Source organism: Nematolebias whitei, chromosome 7 (assembly GCF_014905685.2).
Source record: "Nematolebias whitei isolate Nwh7 chromosome 7, NemWhi1, whole genome shotgun sequence".
Classification (NCBI taxonomy): Eukaryota; Metazoa; Chordata; class Actinopteri; order Cyprinodontiformes; family Rivulidae; genus Nematolebias; species Nematolebias whitei.
Window position 1 is genome coordinate 38,142,918 of NC_056504.1, and position 27,920 is coordinate 38,170,837.

At 39.2% G+C, this 27,920-nt stretch overlaps 1 protein-coding gene across 1 annotated transcript in view; it reads left to right on the plus strand.

Moving 5' to 3' along the window:
- Positions 1–3,191: 3,191 nt before the first annotated feature.
- Positions 3,192–27,920, plus strand: part of LOC119412809 (transcriptional enhancer factor TEF-3-like) — a 32,019-nt gene continuing 7,290 nt past the window's right edge. Inside the window, exons 1-3 of the mRNA XM_037679843.1 lie at positions 3,192–3,353; positions 3,713–3,840; positions 18,887–19,141. Coding sequence (XP_037535771.1) covers positions 19,018–19,141 — 124 coding nt within the window. The 5' untranslated portion in view covers positions 3,192–3,353; positions 3,713–3,840; positions 18,887–19,017. The remainder of the gene's footprint in view (positions 3,354–3,712; positions 3,841–18,886; positions 19,142–27,920) is intronic.

A 27,920-nucleotide genomic window follows, 5' to 3' on the forward strand; every position in this document is an offset into this window, starting at 1 on the left:
TTGAACATTTTCAGTTTTCTTTTATTTCTATATTGTTGACATGATTCATGGTTAAAAGTTTATTTTTTAAAAACTGCCTTTATTGTGTTTATGGGCTGATTGTAATAATCCAAGTGAACATTTTCTTGATTTCTAAGTTAACTCCTGCACATTGGGCTTTTTGCAGTCTGTCAGATCAATTTTAAAACATGTTTTATGATTGTACCATTTGAAGTGCGCAGGCAGCTGGCAGAGAATAAAACAGATTCCAGTTGTGAGTTTTTGAGACACCCACCCACGCTCCTCTTTACTGCTTGCCTGACACGTCGAGAGCTTCGCTCAGAATGAAAAACCTGTTTGTAGCGAGGGCCTAGAGCAAAAGTGAGAGGTGTGTATTCTGCCTGAACCTGTTCAGGCAGTTGTCCAAACTCGCACATTAAGTGGAGCCTGAAGCTGGTGGCTCCTCTTCAACAGATGCTTTAAGGTGAATTCGTCTCCACTTTCTCTGTTTTTGATTTGTGACCTACAGCTCAACAAATGCAAAGTTAATTGTTGTCCTCTTAAAGTTTGTCATTTCTTTCACTGCATCTAAATCAAAGTTCTTTAGTGTCAGTGGTGGATTAATGAATAATTGCAGGATGTTGCAACCATTTTGTTGACCAACAGAAGGAGCTGTTGCTGGATGGAAATGTGTTTTATGTGGTTTGTACTGGTGCACACACTGTCACGAGATGAAAGGGTTTTTTTTTTTAATGAAACTTAAAAATAATAACAGAATTCATCATAAATCCCAGAGATCCCCTTTAATTAATTAAACACAGTAAATGTGTGTTAACAGTGTGCAAATACCAAATAAACATGAAATTATGTTTTAATAATGTATACATTTATAAGTCAATATGCATCAGCTTATATGCCTAATTAAAAGAAAGACTATAAAATACGAGGTGGAAAAAACAGATTCATTGTAATGTATTATATCTGGGCTGTATTTACAGGTTACAGTTGGGCAAGAATATATGAAACGATGGCTACTTACTATTGGTGCAATGGCTGAACTGTTCCTTTAAAAATAAATCTCTTTATTTAAAATTGTGTTTTGCTTCTTCTTGTTGCACTTCAACCACCTTTTTTCACATCACACTCTGTAAGGAAATCATATAGTTGCTGAGGCACATTCTGTGCTATGAACCAATAACAAGTTTGTTTGTGAGATCATCCATCCATCCATCATCTTTTACCCGCTTCTTTCATTTTGGGACACGGGGGTCACCGGTGCCCATGTCCAGCAATCACTGTGCGAGGGGTGGGGCACACCCTGGATGGGCTGCAATTCCATCACAGGGACACATAGAGACTAACGAGACAAACAACCATTCACTCTCTCTCTCTCACCTAGGGACAATTTAGAGTTACCAATCAGCCTAACATGCATGTTTTTGGTCTGTGGGAGGAAACTGGAGTACCTGGAGAAAATCTACGCATGCATGAAGAGAACATGCAAACTCTACCCAGAAAGGCCTCCGGACCGGGATTTGAACCGGCAACCTTCTCGCTGAGAGGCAGCAGCTCTACCAGTTGCACCACCGTGCTGCCCTGTTTGTGAGATCAGATTCCAGCAAATCTCATTTGAACTTGAAAATATATTGGGGACATTTCTTCACTTAAATATGATTATTTGGCCTGAAATTAATCTAATTTGGTTGTGTTTAACAGCAAACAAAACTAAATATAACTCTGACACTGCATGTTTATTCTACAGATTGCTGAAAACTATTTATCTATTCTACCTAAATCTATCAGATTTAGGCAGAATCTGTTTTATTTATTTAGAAAGTATATAAGTATCCCAAACTATTTTCAGAAAGTTTCACTGAAATCTATACAGTGATTAATTATTACCCTGTAGATATTGGATGCTGTCTATCATGGTGCACTAAGATTCATAACTGGCTGTGATTATCATACCCACCACTGCACCCTGTATTTACTGGTTAACTGGTCATCATTAACTTCACACAGACTCTCTCACTGGTACATTTGCATCGTTAAATCACTTCTTGGTCTGCTGCCTTCATACATCTCCTCCTTCATGTCTCTGCGTGAGTGCAGTTACAGCGTGCGCTCTCAGGACATTATTACCTGCAGTGTTCCCTCAGTGCAGACTGAACTAGGCAAAAGGGCCTTCTCCTACTCCACTCCTGTTTCCTGGAATATTTTACAAAAAGATTTGAAGCTCTCGACCTTGACTCAAGTGGCTTTAAGAATCAGTTGGACTCCTGGCAGGGACCAATGCAGACATGTTCCTGTTTTTAGTTTTCTACATTCGCCTTAGAATCTAGCTGTTTTTGTTACTTTTCTTTTTTTTTAGCCTTCCTATTTATAAAAAAATTAAATAAATAAATTTAAAAAATTGTATGACTTTTTATAACTGTTTATTGTTGTCGCTGTTGTCCATTGTTATCATCATTCTTTGTTGAAATCAGATCTCTCTTGTAAATGAGTCCTCGAGGCTCAATGGGATTTACCTGTCTAAATAAAGCTTGAATGAATGAATTAATGATATATTTTACTAACAGATGAGCAGGGTAGACACCAACAGTTAAGTAAAGAGGTCAAAGCCAATATAGTGATGTGTATTTTTCAGCCAAAAATGTTGAGCTTTTGAAAATGGGAGCGTGGTTTCAGTTTAAATTGGATAAAAATGTAATATATACTTGTAAAATAGACAGAATTTAATATTTAAATATATTATGTGAAGTAGCCACAGACTAATGAATGTATTCCTAATCAATCTCCTTTATTTAACATGTTTTGCTTGCTTCTATTTGCAACACATCATCATGCTGCTGCGCTATCAATGCTAGCATAAATGTATGCTGTGACACAAGTAAGTGATTTTCATTTATAAATTCTATTTAGATATTATTCTTTTTAATTTTTATACCTGTATGTCTTTCTTCACAACCCAAAGTCTTTATCTATAACATCAGAAGCTTCATAAACGTCCTTGTGAGGATAATTTTCCATGTATTGCCCATCTATTTTAGCTCTGTGCCGTGAAGGTTTCACAGACCGGAAGCTCCCGTGTTCTGTGATTTAGGGGCGGGGTTTAGGGTCGAGTCTCCGCCCCGCGAACTCGTTGATTGACGCGCGCCACTGGCTCCGCCTCGAAGTCTTTTTTCTCCCCTCCCCCTTCGTTTTCCAGTGTAGTGCGTTGATTTCATACCAAAGTCATACTTAACATTCCACTTATACTGTCAAACGTCTGACAAATATTACGGAAAACAACAAGGCGCCAAAACACAAGAAAGTTACTAAAAAGAGCAGCCGGCCTCAGTGAGGAGATTAGGGAGACTGCCAGAATAATAAAGGTAAGTTAAACTCTAAAACAAAGTTCCCTCGTTCTGCTTTAAGTAACTGGGAAGCTTTTTCATGCCGCTCGTCTCGGTGAAGTTTTCAGATCATTGTCATTTTTCACATTTTTGCGCGGAGCTGCCTGCGTTGGGAGGGAAGAGAAATATGTGGAGATTGATACTCGATTGTGTTTGGCTTTTTCAGTGAGCAGGGATTATTTTTGACAGGCTCCACAATCAGATTTCCACCAGCTGCCCGCTCATTGACACACACTTGATTACAACAACAAGAAGGAGAAGAAAGAAGAAAAAAAAAAAAGCTTTGTGTTTTAGGACACAAGAAGTGAGGCACTATGTTTGTTTTCTGTCCTGCTCAGCTCAGACCTGGATCCATCACTTCCAGACCTGAGGAGTCCACCAGTTTTACCAGCAGCTGCCCCACAGAGATACAAAAACGAGCTGGAGGAATAACTTCAAACTGGTCTGGACTTTTGCATCCAGAGAGGTAAGACATGAAGGTCCTCATCAACCAGCCTGTCTTCTCTTGATCCAATCATTTGATTCACTTGGAGCCAAACAGAGCTATTAAACATATTTTAGTATTTACTTTAAGTTATTACTGTACAACAGAACCTTATTTTTGCTAAATATATGAAATGTTTGACGTAACATCATTAAAATAAAAGTTCAAAATAAGCTCGTAGTGTTCAAATGTTTCTATTTTACGTTTTGGACTAGCGTTTTTTTTCCACTATAAGATAATTTCATCTTAGTTTTACCATGCAATCTGATTTATTTCTACTGGTTTGTCTCTTTTTTTTATTTGTACTATTTTATTTTATTACTTTTATTTAGCTTAAATTCATTTCCCCCTTCTTGTTTTTTTTTTTTTATTGGTCAGTATTTTAGATTTTAGAATTTATGTTTTTAAAAATGTAATACTTTGTATACATCTAGCGTGTTGCTTGTCTTTTTTTTTTTTTTTTTTGTTGGTTTAATTGTATGTGGACTAAAACACTGTATATAAATAGACTGAATAATTGATGAATAATTTATCAGAAAAAAAAGTACATCTTAAAAAAAAAAAAAAAAAAAAAATAGGTGAAACTGTTAGCCAATAATCGAGAGAACTTCTAGTTTTATTTGAGAGGCTTCCAGAAAATTTTAACTTTTATCTCAGGCTTTATTAAAAAGAAACAGTCTTTTATTTTTTACGTTAACTAACACTAACAATTACATTTCACTCCTTTTTTTAAATTTTATTCAAATAAGTTTAATTTAATACTGTTAGTCTCATCTGAAAAGTCATGTAATGGTAAGTTTTTGTTTCTTATTACGTCAACAAACGTTGTATGTGATGATACGCTGCAAAGTCCTACTAAGTACATAATTCACAGGTGAAGATTTGAGATGCATGGATATGTAGCGGGCTAATTGTATAATTAGAAGCTCACAACCTCGGGCTACACCTGCTGTTTGAACTCAACAACTGCACATGTTTCTGACATTTAAGGACCTTTTTAACCTTAGAAAATGTAAAAAACAGCATTCCAAATCCGTTCGGTCACAGTAGCTGCAGTTGAATCACTGACAGGTTCAACGAAACAGCAGAATGCGGTCCGTCAAGTCGGTGTCAGTAAGAGGAAAAACCCTCTCAACCCCTGATCTGTTTTTGATCGTCATCTAAACTGCGCTTTGTGACATGCTCTGGCTGGGTTTGTTTTGATTAAAAAAAAAATTGTTGGTTGTATTTTCAACAAGTTTGAGTAAAAGTGGAGCTCGGCAGCAGGGAAATAGTTGCTCCACCTCTGTTTTTCATCAGCGTGGTTGTAAATTTACATAGAACTGTCTGTTTGTGTGGTCTTTGAAGCACTGCACTGTTATGGCCTCAATCCTTTGGCACAACAATAAAAAAATCTGATCGCTATGATAGAAAAGCAACATTATTTCATCTTAGGAACTACTTTTAACTAACAGACTTCTGATAATAGAGACGAGGGGCTGATGGGTAAATCTGGAACGCATTAAGCGTTCTGCTGCTCTGTCACATTTCCCTTTCTTTGTTTTTAAGAACTGACCGAGCCTGTCTCTTCTCTTTTCTTACGCGCTCTTTATGCTTCGCAGCCTTGGTGGATTTAGTGTATTTGCTCTGTTGCTGTGTGCAAGGGTTAAACGCGAGGGGAAAGTTTTACAACTTCAACCATGTCGTGGAGGTCAATTGGATTATTTGGGTTAGTATCCCCTCAAAGTGGCCGTTGTCTTGTTTTTATGTTCCAGCTGTGCTCCTTCAGGGTGAGAAAGTTTGCGAGCGGTACGGCCAACTGAACACAGATGCAGACAAAAACATTATCGCTCTGCTCCAGCCTTCGGTAGCGGGCGATATGAATGACAGTATTCCGGCGGCGCTGAAGTGCATCCTTGTGTTTTGCGCTGTAATGTGTTTACTTTGGATGCACGTTTGTTGACCGTTTGCTGCTTCGCCCGTTTGTGTCAAACCCACAGAAGAGCAGCTAATGAGCTTGTGCCCATTTGTGCACTGGCTGCTTTTTTAGCACCATCCCCAGAAGAGCTCATCCAAATGGTGGACCCCCCCCCCCCCCCCTTCCCCGTCCTCCTCCTTCTTAAGGCCAGAACTGAACAAATACAGTTCCCTCTCGTGTCTCTGTGGCGGGGACACAGAGGCCTCGGAGAAAAGTTTACAGCTTGCAGCACAAGGGCTTAAATTGTAATCTGGAATACAATATAAGGTTTTAGCTGTTTGTTACAAGAAAACTAGAATTTCAGCCAAAGGTGACCAAATCTTTGATGACAAACTTCACTTTCTATCATTGTATTCAGATTCCTGCACTGTACGTTTACATATACTCTAAGCCATCAGGCTTTAACAGATAAGCTTTCTGGCCTCTTGTTCGGACCACTCAGGGGAGGAGCCGGGGAGTGGCCTAGAACAGTGTTCCCTTTGTGTCAGCTGTCTACAACTTGTTAAACGTTTTAGTTGTTCTTTCTCTGGCGACCAACTGCTAGGAGTGATGTTCCATACACTGAAAAATGGAAAAGAGTGCCAAAAGTACGGTCTTAAAAGGTGCATGTTATTGTGTTTGCTGCCATCAGTCTGCATAACTGATAACTGGAGGCTCCCGTCCCACTGCAGGACTGTCTTTCATTTCATAAGTGTGTTTGGCCTGTGTGCCGTTGTGGAGCTCCAGTGACCCAAGGGCACTCATGTGAAACTCCTTTAATCCCTCAGCGCAGGGTGATTCAGGCTGGGGGATGATCTTCCTCTGCAGCACAGAGTTCATTTTTCAAGTCCATTTTAGAACCATCAAGTTGTTGATGCATCAAATCATCAAGCTGAGTCTCTTGGTGAGCTTCTCAACATTTTCCTTGTGAAATTCTCCGGTGTACGGCCCTGATCAAAGACGGAGCTGCTTCTTTTATTGCCTTGTGACCCGATTCATACAGTTAGTGGAGTTCTGCGTTCTGCTGCCAGTCCTAAAGGTTTCACAGATTATGGCCTCAAACCACTCCCCTCATCACAAAATGACCAATTCAGGCTAGAATGGCTTCTAGGAAAATAGAAGTTCTCAGCTCTTTGGAAAATATCGGATTAGAATACTGATTTAGAATGGGGGGGTGGGGGGGCACTGTAGCTCAATCTGAGTCAATAATTTCCTTTTTAGACAGTGTAATTGTCTGAAAGCATAACAGCTGTCCACAAAGCCATGAGCATCTCTTATTAAATCTGAATAATTAATGATGATTTGAGCCTTAAAGGGACAGTTTAGTCATTTTTAAAGTGACGTTCTGTCTAAGAGTTGTCAATAGTTAGTGCCTCATCAGCGACATCATCCAGAGAGCACAAAGTGTGTAGAAAGAGGTAAAAGTTTTTTAAGCTAATGGATAGCCAAACAATTCAGTTCAGTTTATTTATATATACAGTGTATATTATTTATATAATGGGGAGTGGTGGCGCATGGTTAGAGAAGATGGGCCTGTGATCGGAAAGTCACAGGTTCAGCCCCCTGCACTGACAACATCAAAATGTGGGTGGAAAAGGTGAAGCACCCACACCTGCCTCCACCCTCATTTGCCCCACTCTGGGCCCTTGAGCAAGGCCCTTAACCCCCATTTGCTTCCAAACAGGTCTCTCTTGAAAATGAGTCCTCGTGACTCAATGAGACTACCTGTATAAATAAAGAGTAAATAAATGAAAAATAAATAAATATAGCACCAAGTCACAACAGAAATAATCTCAGTGCACTGAACAGAAACATCCATATATATAAAAGTAAGTTAATAACATCATTTATCTGAGGAGCAGACTGCTTTGAGTTTAACTTCATTGCAGACTCTCATCTTGCGCAAGCATGAAGGCGACAGTGGAAAGGAAAAACTCCCTCATGAGGAAGAAACCTTTAGCAGAACCAGGCTCAGGACAAGCTCCCATCTGCTTCGACCAGCTGGGTTTCAGAGGAACAGGAAGGAGGAATAGATACACAATGGCAGGTCGAGAATCACATGTTAAGATATAAATAATATAAAATGAAAAGTATTCAATTGTAACAATTTTTTTTAAAGAAATGTGGTCAGTTTGTCCTCCAGTAGTCTAAGTCTATAGCAGCATAACAAGCCAATCCTAACTATAGGATTTATCTTAAAGGAAAGTCGTAAGCCCAGTCTTAAAACTGGACAATGTGTCAGCCGTACGGACAGAAACTGGAAGTTGGTTCCACAAGAGAGGAGCCTGATAACTGAAAGATCTTCCTCCCATTCTGCTTTTGGAAACTCTAGGAACTGTAAGTAAGCTTGCAGTCTGAGAGCGAAGTGCTCTGTTAGGAAAATATGGAACAATAAGATTTGTAATATAAGATGGAGCTAGGTTGTTGAGGGCTTTGTAGGTTATATGTAAGATTTTGAATTTTATTCTGGATTTGAAAGGGAACCAAAGGAGGGAAGCTAAAACTGGAGAAATATGGTCTCTCCTACTGACTCCAGTTAAGATTTGGATCACTTGCCAGTACCTTTTAAGATTTAGCTCTGGTTAGATTCGTGACACCCGTTTTGGTTTTGCAGTATCAGTGTGATGCTATGTTTGCAGAATTGAGTTTGTTTCCACACAGTGGGATATATATATATATATATAAAAAAGAATAAAACATGCAAATTGCTTTTATTAATGATAACAGTATTAAGAATATACTGTTTGTCAGGTCATCTCAGTTTAGATCGTTTTCACACAGAAACTGTGATTGTTCAGTCATGCGTGCAAGACATTACTCTGAGGGTTATTGTTTTCTTTAGACTTGCAGCTGGTATCAGACTGCAAATGTTTGACTTGACAAGAGGTCAATATGCTGTGTGTGTGTGTGTGTGTGTGTGTGTGTGTGTGTGTGTGTGTGTGTGTGTGTGCGTTCATGTGCTTTGTCTCAAATTTTCCCTCTGCTTCTTGCCGTGCGAGTTGCTGGCTGTCCAGCACTCTTCTTACTCTCAGCTCTGATTGTTTCCTGAGCGCCGTGCCAGATAGGAAGTAGGAGGAAGTTATTGGAGGAGCTGGAGAGAATTTATTAGCGCCATACACAGATGCAGGAGGGAAAGGGAAGCGTAATGACTCTTTTGGAGGTTCACAAAAGCAGTGGTGTCAGCACTAAACGGCGCAGACGCTTATGTGCCAGCTCTTCACCGTAGTTTTTATCTCTTAAATGAAAAATACACAGTGAAACATGCTGGAAATGCTTAAGTCTGTTTAAGGAGGAATAGGGCTGTTGTCGGAGAGCAGCTTCCTGGCCTGGAACCTAAAATGTTTTCTTTATCTGTAACCTGACCTTAGAGAGCAGCTGCTCCTTCTGCTGCCAAGACCCGTTGTTTCCTTCTTCAAATGTGCGTTTGTGTGTGTGCGGGGGTCTCCCCATGACAGAGAGCGCTACATCTGCAAGACCCCCGCAGTCTTACCGAGACGTGCGATTCCCATGTGGAGGAAGTCTTTGGTTGGGATTTGTTACTTTGTGTAAACTTTAAGTTTGGTGGAGGTGTGTTTGACTCCCAACAAAGCAAGGGAGCTTTTGGCTGCCAACAGGGATCTGGTCTTTGCCAAGAAGTGTCCCGAGTCTTACAGCAACTAAATAAAGAGTGGACTTCTAAAGACAGGAACATATTGTGGAGTGTACTAGTCAGCAAACAGAAGGAGGTGTGTACAGTCTGACAGGAAAGACATGAAAACAATACATGAAGGCTTAAAAAATCAGATTTGAAGGAAATCTGGTGGCGTATGCGTGGTTGTGAATAGAAATCTGTTTTATAACAAGTACATAACAAAACTTCCACATTAGACTAAATGAATCAAACTAAGACAGATTAGATTACAGGAGGTTTTGTTATTTTTATTGATGTAGAAATTCAAATTCTTGACATTATATTTAATCAATAAAGGTAGACAGATTATTCAGCTGATATTAATGCCATACTGTAACTGTGTGGCGCTGCACGGTGGCACAACTGGTAGAGCTGCTGCCTCTCAGCGAGCTGGTCTCTGGTTCAAATCCCGGTCCGGGAGCCTTTCTGGGTGGAGTTTGCATGTTCTCTCCGTGCATGCGTGGGTTTTCTCCGGGTGCTCCGGTTTCCTCCCACAGACCAAAAACATGCATGTTAGGCTGATTGGTAACTCTAAATTGTCTCTAGGTGTGAGTGAGAGAGTGAATGGTTGTTTGTCCTTTGTGTTCCTGTGATGGACTGGAGACCAGTCCAGGGTGTCCCCCGCCTCTTGCACAGTGATAGCTACAAATGGGCAACGGTGACCCCCGCAACCCAAAAAGGAAGAAGCGGGTAAAGATAATGGCTGGATAGATATTGCATATTTCCTATTGTTTGCCCTAATCTTTAATGATCATCTTCAGCCTTAGAAAAAAAAGGCATACCTCTAAAAAAAAAAAAAAAGTTAAAATTTCCTGTTTAGGTACTTGTGTTTTATGCTTCATCTTAAAAAAAAAAAAAAAAAAAAAAAAAATACCTCAAGAGGATCCTGAAAATTATGTGGAGACATTTTTATTATGTTTATGTACGTTAAGTGTTTGTATCATATTATATCATATGTATATTAAATATATTAGTTCATGCTTTGGTTGTTTAAATTGCAGAGAAAGTGCCGCATGGGAAAAGTTAACAAAACGCTTTGACTCTTATTTTACAAGAGGTTGAATTAGCCACCATGATAACACAAACTGGTTTTGTAGTTCCTTAGTTTCAAGACTTAAATTTGTCATCGAATCCCCTCACTCTCTGTAAGAAACATAATGTCGTCATGTATGTTGTGTAGCTCATCAGTGGCTTAAAGCTGTCAAATGACTTCAAGGCATTATGTCCTTAAATTGGTTAAAATGTCTTTATTCTTTATGCTACGGTCCTCAGGACCAGTAAAAGCTCCAGGCCTTCTTCAGGGAGTCTTTGTCTCTCTAAAGAGGGCATGCGCTGGAGGTTTTCTGGTCCAGAAGACTACCATAAAGAATCAAGGCATTTTAACCAGTTTAAGAAAAAAGTGCCTCTGAGTCCCTTGATATTCAAGTTTAGGCTTATCCCATCCACAGAGCATCAGCTGTACCTCCACTGAATCCAGGAAGCTCTCCGACACAGACTTGTACAATACTAATGTTAAATGGATTTAAGGATTAAAACTATTTAAACTGTAGGACAAATTACTTGCAGTGACTAAAGCTTTGTTTGGGTGTAAGTGTTTAATTTTGAACTCTTCATTCTGACTCATCATGCATCAACAGCTTGTGAATGCATTGAACTTCTGCCAGTTTCAGCGATCTAATTTGTTGCCTGGAAATTGGCAACAGAAACCTCCATTTGAAGTTTGTTCATTTGCGTGGTTTCCCAAAACGAGCAAAGTGCTACAAAAATGGCTGAATGTGCCCACATATGCCCCAAAATGATTTGCTTGTTGTTTTACCTTTTGGTTTTTATAGCATTTTCCATGATCTCATGTTTAAATGCATCTATCTCGAGTGCTGTTGGCATCATTAAAAATGAAATTTATCTCACCGTTGTGCAGCAAAAGCACATCAAGTCCTAAAAGTTGCCTGTTGTACATGCACAATGCCCTTGTAATACCGCTGTATTGGCACAACTGGCTCTCCTGGTTCTCCTGGTGGGATGTTAAGTCTCTGTTGACACGTATTTCTACGAGACATCATATTTTGTTTTAAATGTTTGTCGTCTTCATTAAGAAATTCATCCCACAACTGGATGGAAAAGGAGATGCCATACAGTTTTGGACATGATGGAGAAATATTGACTCACTGTCTTTCTTTAGCTCTGTCTTTAAACCTCGTCACACAAACCAAAATGTAAGAGTAGCAGCAATGATGAGCGTTTTGGTCAATTTTGCCTATTCTGATTGAGTCCTTACTCTTTGTCAGCTGCTGAACATGTGGCTGTCTTGTTGCTATTACCAAAGCATAATGACTATGTTTTTTGGTGTTTGTCTGGTCTTCCCTACATTCTGTGCATACTCAGTCATCTGAGAAAGAATTCCTTCCCTTATTTTAGTCTGTATTGACAGCTCTGATCTCACAGTGACTCATTAGAATTACAGGAATTCATATGTACACTGACCTGTCTAGGAAGGATAAAACGAGAAATAGTGCCGGCAAACTCCGGTCAGCTTGTAGGTGGCCAACATGGAGATGAGTCGACGGCTTAGAACATACTGCAATGTGATCTCTCCGTTCAGGGCTGGGAAAAAAGGGAAGAGGGGTTTTGGTGCGTGAATGGTGCTGTTTGAATGAATGTGCAAGAAGCATAGCTTTGCAGCATTATTTACATTCCTGCTGCACATTGGAATTCTAAAGCATGTTCGTCCTAAAGTCTCATGGCGTGACTCCCAGAAAGTGGAAGGGGAGGTGTGCTGAAGATTTTTCTTGTTGTTTTGCTCATTAAATGTGGGAAAAAATGTGCTTTTTGGAGTCGGGATAATCAACAAACCTTCCCATCAAATGTGTGTAATATGGAAAGAGACGTTGTAGCTGCATTTGCTTAATAACAAACTTGCTATGAAAGTGTTATCACGTCTTTAATGTTAATCTCTTAGACTTTTTTTTAAACTAATAATTAAATAACACAACTCAAACTAGTTAAAAGGCCAGGGTTTTCTTTAAATAATTCATATCACTTGCTGCCTTTCATGCCAGAGTTCTAGACTAAGATAATCTTATGTTCAAAAGTGGTGAGTTTTTGGCATATTTGGTCAAACCTTGAAAAAGTTACACTCTTTTGCAGTATTGTGAGACATAACACTCAAAGTATAAGGATGACTCTTAGCAACATGAACATTTAGCTCAATATCTGTTAAACTGACTGAGTTATATCCATTTTTTATGCATTGGCTAATGTTGATTAGTTGTGGCAGCCATCTTGAATTAAATTAATTCCAAAAGCTAAATGCTGCAGATGTACAGCTAAGTTTCATTAAAATTCATCCAGTGTTTTATGAGATATTTTGCTAACAGACACACAGTGTTGACAGTTAATGCTAAAGTTTCGAGTCTAATGCAAAACAAAGCACTTGGAGTATGTGTTGTGAATGGGTCTCAGCCACAACCACACTGAATGTTATTATGACAGATGGACGGACAGACAGATATGGACAGATATAGATGGATGGATAGACGGATAGATGGACAGACAGACACAGACAGATACTTTATTAATCCCAGGGGGAAATTTGAAGCATCTAGTATCATGTTCTAAAGACAAAAATCACAAAAGAAATAATCAAAAAAGAAGCAGAATATACAAATTGGGAAAAAGCCAATTAAAGTAAATTGACTGAACTGCAGCCATGTTTTTTTTTTTTGGTTGGGGGGGGGGGGGGGGGGGGGGGGGGGGGCAGGTCACTCTAAATAAGATTTTTAAACTATTTTTTACAATTTACTCCTGGTCAATTAAGAGATAAGATAGAACTTTATTGATCCCACAGGAAATTGTTGAAATTAAAGGATTATTAGTTTATGTGTTTTCTGAAATCAGCTGATTGTAAAGTAAAGTGCTATGTGTTGTCATCATTGTATATTTCTATACAATCATATTAGTTCTCTACATTTAACCCATCACGTGAGATGCACCCAGGTGGAGCAGCGGGCAGCTACGTGAGCGCCCGGGGAGCAGTTAGGGATCGGGTGTCTTGCTCAAGGACACAAGGACATGTGGGCATGGCGGGGAGTTGAACCTGTGACTTTCTGGTCCCAGGTCGGTTGCCCTACCTCTGCCCCTTCTCGGCCCCATCCTTGTGGCAACTATTTAAAAATGAGTTGACTCTAAAAGTGACTCACTTGTCAGAGGTACATCTGATTTACTAAGTTTCGTGTTAAACTAGCGGTCTGGGAAATATTTTGCTATAACAACAATTTGTGACAATACAGAAGATTGAACAAGGTATTTTTTGATAATTTTGCCTTGAAAAGGGCTATAAAGTATAAGTATTTTTGGTTTAATATGCAGCTTAGGGTAAATTTCTGGCTGTCAGTTATCACCTGTTAGGATCTTTCACTTAAACTGGTTCTATTGGATATTACAATGTAATCCACATCATTTACAATAGATTCTCTTGTTAAGAAATTAAATCTTCAAATCGTCTACACGTTTTATTGGAAAGTTACCGGAAACTTGCTTCTGCATTTGTGTGTTTTTTTTTTTATGGGCAGTCTCATCATGACAGATGTCCTCCTGTGACTCTACAAGAGGACAGAACTGCAGCAACGCCTTCCCTTTACGTTGAGCTCTGAGCGACACGAAGCGTTTCAGCGCTGATGTTGCATTCTAGCTGGAACAATCCCACTGTTTTCCAGACTCCAAACTGGGTGCCTAATTCGGACAACAACCCCAGCCCTCCCTTTTCCCACCACCACCACCTCCAAAACCCCTCACCCCTCTTCCACCAAACACACCCTTTCCCCTCCTGCTCCCCATCCATCCAATCAACCAACCAACCCACTCCTCCCATACACGCATCCCCTGGTCTCCTGCCCTTATTTGGGTAGAGACGTTCTGAGAAGAGGAGGGGGGGGGGACGCAGAGGAGGAGGGAGGGAGGGCGTCGAGTTGACACAAGGGAGGCAAGAGGAGAAACAGTGAGCACTCACAGGCCTTTCTTAATAAGGACATGTCTGGAATTCAGGCCCCTCTCGCGGTGAAGAGCCTCTCTTTCGCAGCACCTCTCTTGAAAACACTTCTGAGCTCCACCGAGGCCGTCAGATCGGAGGTCGAGCCGTTTACTGCTGCTCCTCACGGCTCGCGTTGCAGGAGAGGTTTCGGGTGTTTTCTCTGCTATAATTGGAGATAAACAATAGAGCAACCACTTCTTCCTCTTTCGCTCTGCTGTCGGCCTGTACTTACTGAAGCATTTACCCAACAACACCTGCGCTTTCATTAATGATGTTGAGTTCATAAAGGAGTTTCACACCAAACTGTCCAACCAGCATCTGCTGCTCTTAAAACTGAGGCAAACCCCCCTGAATTTATTTTTTGCATTTCGTGTTCCAAAGTTTGGTTTGATGATTTTATAAATGTAAACAAACTGGACAAAGATGAGTGGGATTAAACCAACCCAGACTGTTCAGTTATTTGGAGTGATGGAGCCGTGTGATCTCTGACACCTGAGGTGGATCATCTGATCTGCTGATGGGGGCTCAGTTTCAGTGTTGAGTGACCCTGCCACAAACGGCCCATCATAACTGACCCCCTCTTAGCTAAAATTAACAGCCTGCCTTGAGGACATTTGTCAAACTCTCGTTTGGGTTCACTGACGGCCATAAATTTAATGTTGTGTTTGGTGGAACATCACAGCAGGATTTGTGTTGCAACAGCCAGCTTCCCTTTAATCTTCTGTAATTCTTTGGAAATGATGATGGGAAGGGAGCGAAGCCAACTCTAATCCTGCACCTTAGCTTTCCAGCAGTGGTATCCCAAAGAAAGTGCGGCTTCTCAGCTATTTAATGCATCTGCTTTGCTTCTGTGACATTGTTTTTGATCGCTACGTCTACTGTATTAAGGAATCGGTACGGTAATAGAACTTGAACGCACCACAGTAAAGATAAGACAAAACAAATCTACGGTAAGGAATCTACGGTGACGATTGAAAGGGCAATCTGCATATGCATGTAGCTTAGCTCAGCTTTATAATTCGAACCCCACTCTCTGTTCTTTGAATTGAGAAAGCTTCTCGGATGAGAAACGAAACGTCTTCTGTTACAATACAGTCCAGTTGTTTCTTTTTTTACTTGAACTTTTTTAAATCTGCGGTAAATGGTACGTTTCTCTCGGCTACTCCCTTCTTCAGGGGTCACCACAGCGTGTGAACTCGCATGAAAGGTTTGTCAATTTCTTTTACGCCGAATGCCCTTCCAGATGCAACTTGGACTCGAACCCACACCCTCAGGATTACATGACCGCATCACTGACCATCGAGCTACCGCAGCGATTTAAAACAAATCTAAATGATTTACAGAAACACATGTATTTTGTCTGTTCTCTTTTGGATGCTTAAACTTTATTGGCTATTTTTCATTGCGTCATTAAAAATATAACTGGTGGGTATTTATTTTTTTTTTTTACTTCTTACTGTTTTTAAATCTCATTATAACAAATTATTTCATATAGGGATGCACAATATTATCGGCATGGTATTGGTATCGGCCGATATTAGCGATAAAGTTAAATATCGGACATCGGCCATTCCATCAAAATAACTCACCGATATAAAAGGCACTATTTTTTTTTATATATATTATATTTTCAGCTCCGTTTTTGGCATCTGCATTTGGTAGAAGGCCAAAGTGACAAAGACCATGCAGAATAATGTAATATTTTAATTCCACGGCAGAGAAAGTTATGTAGTCTTTGTCAGTAGGTTTAGGGAAAAAAATATTGATATTGGTATCGTTATCGGCCAAATAAGTTTGAACATATCAGCATATTGGATATCGGCCAAAAATCCAATATCGTGCACCCCTAATTTCATAAGAAGCATGAACAATTTGCTTTTAATGGAAGAGCAAACCAAAACGTCAAAATGTACTATATTTTTTTGGGATTTTTGCCTTGTAAAGTCAGAATGTTCATAGACTTAGATTGTTGTTTTATTCCCCGAGGTGCTTTTTGCATTCATCCGTTTTATTTGATCTCTGTCTGTGTCTGCAGAAAAGTTGAAACAGAACCATCCTGTGATGTTCGTTACATCACTGACTTCCATTTCAGAGACAACGCAAAGCTGAAAAGACAGCTTGAAAAATACTTAAGGTCTTTTCCTGTAGTCAGCTATAATCCAACCACATTGGGAAACAGTTCCCAGACCACAGGCATTCTTTGAAACCAGTGCTGATTAGTGGGGTCTTTAAACTTTGTTTTATGAAATATCTTGACTTCATTTGAGCGCTTGAGAGAATTAAAATCAAGGGAAATGTAATAATAATTATAGTTTGCTTTGTTTATTCATAAAAATTTAAAGATCTCAGTAAGAAAGATTTCAAAGAGAGAATCATTTGCAGAGCTTTGCTTTCTTTGCAGCATTGTAAACTACCCCTCTATTTTTTTTGAAGAAATAGAGACACTTAACTTGGAAAAAGTGAAGTGTCTTCATCATAAAGTCAAAACAAGTATCCCAAGTTAAAAAAAAACTTCAGTTTGTCTGCTGACTTGTTTGCCTGCTGGTTATCAGATCAGTGTGTTCTTGGTGTCATAAAACTTGCTCGTCCAGCTTAAACATCAAAATTGTTTTCCAGCTTCCTCATAGTTGCCCAACTGGTTGACTGTCTCTGAAGATGAATGTCACGAAAACAAATCAAATCATAGCTTGTAATTACGCTAGACGCAATCAAAGGGACTGTTTTCATTGTGTTTCATTTACACGTAATTATTCTGTCAGTGCTATTATTAGTCATAGAAAATATATGGGTATAAAGATGAATTAGTGCACATTTGGGATAGTTAATTTTGTACTCGATACATATATGTTCGTTAAAACATCATGTACTTATGAGGCAAAAAGATGTCAGAAATTGTTATTCGCATTTTCAAACTTTACAATCAGTAATGCCTTATTCAATTAACAGTGTGTATTAGATTGGTAGATTGTGGGGTTTTCTGCTGATCTTTTTTTTATGGTTTGGAGTTTTATTGTCCGAGTAAGTTCACACTTTTCTTGAGGCACTGAGATCATGGTCTTCCAAATAGGTTACTAAGTTGTAGTAAATCTGTTTTTCTCTGCAGCTTCTCTCACTTTTCTTTGTATGTCATGATTTTAGCTCATCACAGAAGACGAACTGTAACATTATCTGATCTTAAAACTCTTCTTAAACCCCACTTGTTATCTTTGTTGTAACACTTTATAAAGCGTTTTTTTAATCTGATTTTGATTTTTGTACATTTTATTGTAAATTTTAACCTTATAGTTTGATCAGATTTGACATATTTTATTATTTGTATTCCCTGGTTTTATTTCACTTGTGTTTTGTCTCGTGTGCGCCGTGTTTTTTAATGTTGATTCTGTTCAGCACGTCGGTCTGCTGTGGTGTGTAAAGTGATTTACAAATAAAGTTGGATTGGACTGAATAGCCAAATTGTGCTTAGTTTCATTGATAGTTTGTTGTTTTTTCTTGGTGCTATTGGCAAGTTTGTTGTACATTTGCTTGATGAATTCTATGTTTTTCCATCTTTTCTCACTTGTCCCTTGACATTTCAAATACTTTAGCTCCTTCTTATAACTCACTAAAATTCCCTCTCCTTATAATATTGTATATTTGTTCCTGTCTAGAAGCCATCAGTGAGCCTTATATATTGTTTTAAAGTTGTTTCTAGTAATAGTCAGGTAATCTCCAACCTAAAGTTGGTGAATTGTCTCTGAGCTCCCTGATGATGATGTGAAAATTTGAGTTTATTGTGTAATTTTGAATGTCTAAGACAGCGGTTCTCAAATGAGGGCCCCTGGACCCCCAAGAGTCCGGGAGCCTGTGCTTGGGCGTCCGCAAAAAAAAAAAAAAAATCCAAGCAGGTAGATGTTTAACAATCCATTAAAATACACCAAAATGCAGGAAATCACATGTACTACATACATTTATTGTGTTCATTATGTGAAAAGTTTTAAAGTGGTTTTTGATGCTGTTAATTTTCTCAAAACTGTACTTTTTGGAAGTTGAAATTAAAAATTGTGTTAAGTGTGTCTTATATGAAAAATACCCCATGTTTAAAATATAAAAATTGCATTAACACTATTAAAGAACAGGTCTTAAGTATTTATGTTACACAGATCTTTCCAATGCATTAAAGAGACAAATTGAAGAAAATTATTTAATAAACATGCGGGTTATGAAGGGGTTCCTGAAACTTTTTCTCCCCTGTAAGGGGTCCCTGAACCCTAAAAGTTTGAGAACCCCTGGTCTAAGAAACATATCTTAAGTAATGTTAAATAGCATTTGTATGTGTAATAAAGTTAAATTTATGAAGATGTACACTAGTTGAAAAACACATAATGAATATAGATTTTTTTACTGTTTCATTCTACAGATCTCCCATTGATCTTTTGCTATTGGGGCTCGGGGTTGGGCCCAGGGGGAGCCGCCACCATTGCGTCCAACGAGTGGAGCGCCAACGGTAGCCCAGAAGATGGGCTTGATGGGGAAAATGAGGAAAAGACCATGGACGGGGACGCCGAGGGCGTATGGAGCCCAGATATTGAACAGAGTTTCCAGGAAGCCCTCGCCATCTATCCTCCCTGTGGCAGGAGAAAAATCATCCTATCAGATGAGGGAAAGATGTACGGTGAGTACGCTGGGCGTCAGCCAAAGCAGCAAAACGACAATTATATGGAAATAGGCTTCATAATAAATGGGTCAATGAGAAAACCAATTTGGCGTGATTTTCAGCTGAAAGCAAACAGGCATCTTCTACTCTGCTCTTAAAAAAACAAGAAAAAGAAATGTGCTTTTCTTTCTCGCTCTCATGCAACAGCTCAAACCTAGAGGTGAATGTTTTCTTTCTTCACATAGCTCTGCTGAACAGGTCTGTACCTGTTGTGCTGTGACCCACAGGCAGGTTCTTCCAGTCACACTAGCACTTTCAGAACGGGTTATTGCTGTCCTGTCCCTAGGCTCAGCACGCTGCCATCTTGATTCACACTAGTCTTTTTGTTCACATTTTACTTTACAGACCAATTTTTATACCCAGAGTTTGCTTTGCTGTCTATCAGCTTTTAGTTGTCTCCTTATCACTAAACATTTTGTCTTGGTCCTCCCCACATGGGTGTTACTGGGAAAACTTTGCCCGTGGGCAACTGAGTGAAGCTGGTTTCTGGAGAAGCACGGCGTTTGATGCTGGGTCGCTTAGTTAAATTAGCAATAATTAGCACAGCGTGAAGCACGATTCAACAACAGCAACATGGCACTGGCACGCTCTGCTGTTAAAGTTTTCAAAATATCCATGAGGTTTTGTAGTTTCCTGCAGCGTGTTCATTAAATTGCAGGTGTTGAGCCATTAATGCGCTTAAACCTCCAGATGGACGTATTGGCAAGTGCTCGAGTAGGATTGCTAACATCCAGGTGTAGGAAATTGATTTCATTTGTCCATCATTATTTTCATCCCACTTCCTGATTCCCGTTGTTAAGGCACCTCATTTAGATTCGACATCTGAAGATAGAGACTGCAGAAAGGCATAAATGTGGATTGATAAAATTTATAGTTTGCTGTTTTCTTTGCCTTCCCTACAAAAAAAACACTTTAAAGTTTATTTACGTAACTTGAGTCCTTCACTTTCTAGTTTTGCAGGATTTAATTCACGTCCATCACATCTCAGAAACATGGTTGTAATTTTAGTTTTAGTTCTGCCACCCACACTTCAGACAGTCTGTGTTTTTTCAGAAAAAAACAAAACAGATTTGGGCATTTGAAACTATATTAAATTCCTCTGGTGTGATTCACTCAGGATGAAATCTGAAGCACTCAGTTGTCAAGCCGTTTAAATTACGCATCGAAGGACAAGTGACATACCTAAAAGTTTACTCAGCTACTGTTTCATTTTTTGTGATGATGTTATACTTGCTTTGAAAATGAATGTAGAAAGTAGTAGATTAAACTTATTAAACACAGTGAATAGTGCTGAAACATGATGGGTAGGATTTTACCCAGACAAACATTTTCACCATGTTTGATTTTATTTTTTTAAGGTTTTATAATTAGTTTCTGAAGAATAGTTTTTTTTGAATAAAAATAAAAGAGCTTAAAATTTAACTCGGAAACCATTTAGTTCAATTCAGACACTTCATAACAACAACCTCACAATCAATAGTTCAGCACAGTTAATTTAAAACAAATGTATTACCGGTATTCTATTTTAAAAAGGAAAAAAAGTTCAGTCTTAAACAGAAGCAAGTATTGTAAATTAACCACTTACATAATTTATTACGGTTGCACAATATTGGATTTTTGGCCGATATCTGATATGCCAATATGTTAACTTATTTGGTCGATAACCGATACCAATACCAATATTTTTAGACCTACTGACAGAGACTACATAGCTTTCTCTGCTGTGAAATTAAAATACTACATTATTCTGCATGGTCTTTGTCAGTTTGGCCTGCTAACAAATGGGGCTGAGATGGGGTAGAGGCAGGGTAGCTGACCCGGTACCTGAAAGCCCCAGGTTCGATCCCCAGTCATTGCACATCTTGTGGTGCCTCTGAGCAGCACACCCTATCCCCAATTGCTCCCCAGGCACCCCCAATAACCGCCCACCGTACCATCATGGATGGATGGGTTAAATGCAGAGAGCCAATTTCATCATTGTATGGGAACATTCAATGATGACAACACAAAACACATTGTTATTATTATTATCATTATTATTATTATTATCATTATTATTATGCCGTAGGGGGCTGAAAAGGATGTAACACTTCAACTTGGATTATGTTTAATGTCAAATTTATTCATGACATTTACTCTCTCTAACACAATGGCAACACTCAACAGTGCAATTTTTCTTAATTTTTTTCATTTACGCTTTATTTATACAGGTAGTCTCATTGAGTCACAAGAACTCATTTTCAAGAGACCCCTGGTTTTTGGGAGCAAATGGTGGGGATTAATGGTCTTGCTCAGGAGCCCAGAGTGGGCAAATGAAGGTGGAGGCAGGTGTGGGTATTTAACCTTTTCCACCCACATTTTGATGTTGACTGTACTGGGAGTTGAACCTGCGACTTCTGTCTGTGAACCTGTTCACAAGCGACAAGTGAAGAGTGCACAAGTAGTAGTAATGCATTAATAGATACACTTGACAGTTTCTTAATTAAAAAATTAACTTAAAACAGAAGTCCTATATGTAGTTATACAATCTTAATGATCAAATACAATCTTAATGATCAACTCAAATATCTATCTATCTATCTATCTATCTATCTATCTATCTATCTATCTATCTATATATATATATATATATATATATATATATATATATATATATATATATATATATATATATATGTATATATATAAAAACAGCGTCTTTTATATCGGTGAGTTATTTTGATGGAATGGCCGATATTTAACTTTATCGCTAATATCGACCATGCCGATAATATTGTGCATTCCTATTGTTGATGCGTTTTCAAATATATTTTTATTTCACTCATTAAAATGCTGTTGGTCTAATGTAAACTAAAATACAATGTTCATTTTAGGCAGCCAGTAAAAATCCAAGGCTGATTTGTTCTGAACGTGAATTTTCCAGAATGACACAGCTATTTTACAATGACTTGAAAGTGACTTCTGTTCTGACAGTCTTAAAACAAACACGTAAAGCTTATGATGTAAATTACAATAATAACATTTAAGTCCTGTTTCCTGTTTCTCTGGCTCAATTAGAGAATGTCAACAAACGGGGACACAATATACAAACTTGCCGTCTTAGCAACAAACTGTCAGGACCCGTTTTAGAGCCTTTTTTTTTTTTTTTTTGCTAAGGCACTAAACACCCTCTCCATTTACAATAAGTCATCTGAGGCTCTGCTGGCACAGCCAAGGCATGCCCCAGAAGAAGCCCCTGCACAAGGTGATTACCTCAGACGTCTAAAAGCTGTCCTGACGTGAGGTTAGGGGAATGTTAACGATTGCACAGCATGTAATCCTGTCTACCTTGCAGTCTCAGACTCCCAGTGGCCTCCAAAACTAGACAAGTCTAACCTCCTATTGGGAATTCCACTTTTTCTGCCAGGACCTTTTTTATTTTTTATTTGGTGGGAAACCTTTTCACGTTTCCATGAGCTAGTGGACAGTTCTGGACGTACTTGAATTCTATCCCACAAGTCTGTCTGAGCTAGTGGCATTTATTTTCATTAAGATAACGTTGGAATGGCATAGAGATTAGAAATAATAATATTCTTCTTTTAGAACTGTCAGAAGTATGGCACTTATTTTAGATCATGTTTAAGGAAGTGCATCTCTAATTTATGATGTGGTCACAGTTACGATATATCTTTTTCTTTATGGTAAAACTATTAGACTGTTTATTAAATTTCTTCTCCTACAGAAACCGCAGTGAAACACAAGTGATTACACAAAAGCAGCAGGGATTATGAGCTGCATGAGCTCTTGTACTTTTGCATTTACTCTTCATGCAACAACAACAAAAAACACTCATTACTTCATTTGGGTCTTGGCATGGAGATTACCATTGGTCACTCTTTGAGGTGCTGCTCAAGAGGCTGACCAGGAAATAACATTTTAGAACTCGACAACAGTTTTAAAGTAGGAGTGAAGATATTTTGTATTTGGGCCTGATTCCAAGAACACCTGACGTGTTTAGATCTGGAATGCAGAGCAACAATACCTCTTCAGCTGAAAATAACAATTACTGAGGAATCTGAAGAACATTCCTTCACTAATTTGTGCACTAGGGCTGAGAAGAGACAGTGGAAATAAAGACAAAGTAACTGAATAAAGATGCTCTCCGTTTTGGGGTTTATTATTAAATACGCATCTTTGGTGTGGCACAGAGTTGTGAGAAGGCGAGCCTGTGATCGGCAGGTTGCCAGTTCGATTCCTCAAACTGACAACATCAAAAATGTGGGTGGGAAAGGTGAAGCAACCACACATGTGCCCACTCTGGGCCCTTCAGCAAGGCCCTTAACCCCCACCATCTCCACCCCCAGGTGCCCTAGATGACATCTCTGCTCCACACAGAGGGCTGTGGTAGCTCGGTGGTCTGTGGTTGCAACAGGAAGAGCATCCGATGTAAAAACAATTGCCAAGTCTTCGTGTGAGTTCATTCAACATCGTGACCCCTGAGGAAGGGAGCAGCAGAAAGTAGAAGGTTATACGGTAGTTATAGTAAGGTTATAGACAACTCAGTTACAGTATATCCAAAATTCATTTGATACATTTGGATAAAACTAAGTGAATAAATAAATTAATTAATGAATAAAAAATAATAATAATAAAAAAAAAAATAATAATAATATATATATATATATAAAATCTCCATTATCGAATGGCTGTTTGTCTCGTTTGTCTCTGTGTCCCTGTGATGGACTTGCGACCTGTCCAGGGTGTACCCCGCCCTTCGCACAGTGATTGATGGACATGCATGGCACCGGTGACCTCCGTGACCCAAAATGGAAGAAGCGGGTAAAAGATAATAGATGGATGGATGGATATTCATTATCAGAGTACTGATATTCATTATCCGAGTACTCCGGTTTCCTCCCACAGATCAAAAACATGCATGTTAGGCTGATTGGTAACTCTAAATTGTCCTTAGGTGTGCATGAGAGAGTGAATGGTAGTTTGTCTCTATGTGTCCCTGTGATGGACTTGCGACCTGTCCAGGGTGTCCCCCGCCTCTCGAACAGTGATTGCTGGACATGGGCACCAGTGACCCCTGCGACCCAAAAAGGCAAAAGCGGGTAAAAGATAATGGATGGATGGATAAATTAAACAAATTACCTTTTGTTAAGCCAGTATCTCACCTGGAAGTCTCCAAAATGTCAGTGATCCTGTGTCTAGGATATAATTTTGCATGAATTGCACAAAAACATAGATTGTGATTTTCAAATGTGTCTTTTATTTATTTATGTACGTTTATTTAACCATGCAAATACCCACTGCAATCACATATCTCTTTTGCAAGTGAGGCCTGGGCCTGAAGGCAGCCTAACATGCATGTTTTTGCTGTGGGAGGAAACCGGAGTACTCAGAGAAAACCTACGCAAACATGAGAAGAACATGCAGACTCCACACCGAAACACCTCAGGACAGATTCAACCAGAGATTGAACCCAGGACCAGGAGGCAACAATGCTAACCACTAAGCCATCGTGCTGCCCACCATTAAAAAAATAAAATAAAATAAAAAAAAACAGCTGCACACGGCTTACTTGCGGTTTGGTCGCAAACAGAGTTCAGTGAGACTGCAACAGAAAATTCACAAATCTTTTGGCAATTTTGAGTCAACAAACTAATGTCCAGTGAGATTTTACCTTAGCAGGCTTAATTTAGCTAGTTAGCCTGATTTGGCATAAACACAATAAAACAGATGGGAATAAAACTCTGAAGTTGGCAGAAACTCAGCTTTCCTTAAAGATGTGTAATTTTACATTATGATAACATAATGTTACATTTCTCTTGCTTGAACGTTATAAAAAAAATGGAAAAAAAAATCAACAAATGGTGATCAACTCGTCACTTGCACTGAATAAGAATGAAATACTTGGGCTTTTGCTGTTTGTCAAATTAAATAGCTGGCACATTTTCTACACTGAATTCAAAGGAAGCATCTGGAAACAGAAATGTTGTTTTACTTGTTATGCTTCAGGGCTGTACTGACATGTTGTTCACCTACGTTTTCTGGTCTCAACAGGTGTGTCAAACTAAAAGCCCACACCTTTTTTTTCCCACACCCCTGCAGCTGTCACTCTTGCAAAGCATTCTGGGTAAAAGAACAGGGGACAGATGCATGTGCAAGAAAGCGAGGCTCATTAGGCCTTCGCGGCCCACGCCTTTGAATTAACAGCAGTTTTAGTGCATTTGCACAGTTGTGAGAGAAGATGTGTGTGTATAGATTTAAGAGAGGGGCGTGAACAGCAGCCTGTTTGATGACTGAGCAGGCCTGGTGCTTCCCTGTCAGCCCCTCGCTGAGATGTTAAGAATGTTTTCAGTCATGGCTGAGCAGTATGTTAGTAATTTAGGATTACCTCAATGTTATGTGAAGGAAGGAGGGAAGAAAATATGGGTGTAGAAGGAGTGCAGGGGGAGAGACTGAGTGCTAAAGATGGCGCATGAGAGGGAAAGGTTATGCCGAGTCAATACAGATTACCTTTTTGCTCGCTATCTCAGCATGGAAGTGGAAAATTCCAGTGTGTCATAATAAAAGCAGAATATGGGTGTGTCTCGTCAGGGAAGAAGTTAAGAATGGCAGCCTGCAGTGAGCATAGTAAGGGTTGAGCAATCCACAAGGGAGTCATGAGACTTCAGAAAGTACAAGTGAGGAAAAAGGTGAAAAACGACATGATTGTGGCTGTGCATTCAAATGTACCAGTGTGTGTGTGTGTGTGTGTGTGTGTGTGTATTAACCTGTCATGATTTCCTGCAGTGTAGACCTCTGGGTCTCTGACCTCGCTAACCCTCCCACCGTGGCAAGTCTGAGCAGATGTCGTTTTCCACAGCTGCAGACTGATAACGCCATAAATCTCTGCACGAATGTATAAGGAAGTAATGTTTCTAAATAAAACATAGTGGTAATGCTTTTTGTTACCCAATAAAACCAGTTTTTCTGGGTGTTTTGTTTTAGCAAATGGCAAACAGAGTCAGTAATTGGCCGCAAGATGTGTAGCTGCATTTCATCAGTTTCAGTTTCAATTAAAAACCGGACATTTTTATGTTTTGTTCAGTTTTTTTGGCACCCTTTCAACGCGGAGCCCTTTGACTGAACGCAGATCTGAGTGATGTCCTTAACACAGAACTTCTAAGAGATTGTGTCCCCCTCAGAGCATGATCATCGTAAGACTCAGTACTTCGGTTTATCCTGTAGTCCTGCACAGCTCCAAATTTTCATCCATAACTTGGTGCTTTTTGTTCTCTCTCCCCAGAGTTGTACCTGTTTTAAAGTTCTCTTTCAAAGTTAAAGTAACAAAATTAGCTTCTTAACTTTGACTCATTACCACTGGAATCACTCAAATGGCCGACTGCACTGGGGTGTCTCAACACGAATCTTGTTACTGCAGAAAAAGATAACCACTATTTCAAGTATCCTAATATTAATCAGATGTTTTGGAAGAACTGAAGACTTCATCTCAGCTTAAAATAAACACCTAGCATTCCTTGAAGTAATGCTACCTTTCCCAATAGATGTTTGATTCAAGATGGCTGCCGCATTCCATCTGCCACAGCCAAAACTTGTGTGGCGTGTTAATTCTCAGATTATGTACTAAGGGTGACTTTCAGCTACTTCCTCATAGGCCTGTCACGATAAACAATAAATCAGTTAATGCATGACGAATTAAAAATTATCAAACTCATTTTCATTTATCGGCTTTATCGTTTCTTCGCGTCTCTTTTCTACTGAAGACACGGCTCAACTCCGGTGCTCTTCACTGAACCCTCCCTTTCTCTTTTCTCTTTAAAATCCATTTTAACCATCCAAAATTGCGTTTTTGGATCATTAAAAGCAGCTAAGCTGAGAAGCTAAGCTAACTGGCCGACCTTGGGCATAAACCTCCGTCTTGTTGAAGCTCCAAAATTCACGGTTGAAACCCGTGCCTTCGTGTAAAAATTGTTTTCTCTGCAAAAAGAAGCTAACTTGTTTACAGTTTTTTTTTTTTTTTTTTTTTAAAGCTTTGTGTGAAAAATGCTATGCTAAAGAGCTCAAATCGCTGAGCATCCGCCATGTCACCATGTCAGCCCAATGTCACGTCAAGGGCCCTCCCTCCCATTTTTCTTAAAGAGACACGCTGCTCAACTATCCATCCTTTGGTTCAAACAGTCTTACTCTGCCTTCAAATGGTCAAAAAAGGTGCTACAAACAAATCAACATTTCTAAAATTTTACAACTATTGTTAAATTTCAAACAATATTATTATTTATCGCAATAATTTCTGAGACAATTAATCGCCCAGCAAAATGTGTTATCGTAACAGACCTACTACCACACCAAGTTTGATTTCAGTACCTGTAAAACTGAAAGAGTCATAGTCGTTTTTGTGTTTGCTAAGGTTGCATAGCCATGGCAGCCATCTTGAATGGGATTGGCTCCAAAAGTTAACCAACTGTAGATGTTTCTGAGAGTTTCATAAAATCTGTCCAGTGGTTCATGAAATTTGCAGAACAGACAGACATGGGCAAAAACATTATCGCTCCATCTTCACTTGCAGAGTGCCACTGAACAATCACACAGACTCACTTTTGATTTACCTTCCAGGATCAACCCCTGAACTCTGCTGAAACTTACAGAACTATGTGACGAACAGATTCAATCCGTAATGACTTTAATTAGGGGAAAGTAAATAGTTTTGGTTTAACTCAACCTCAGCTTTTAAGTACTGAGAGACAGA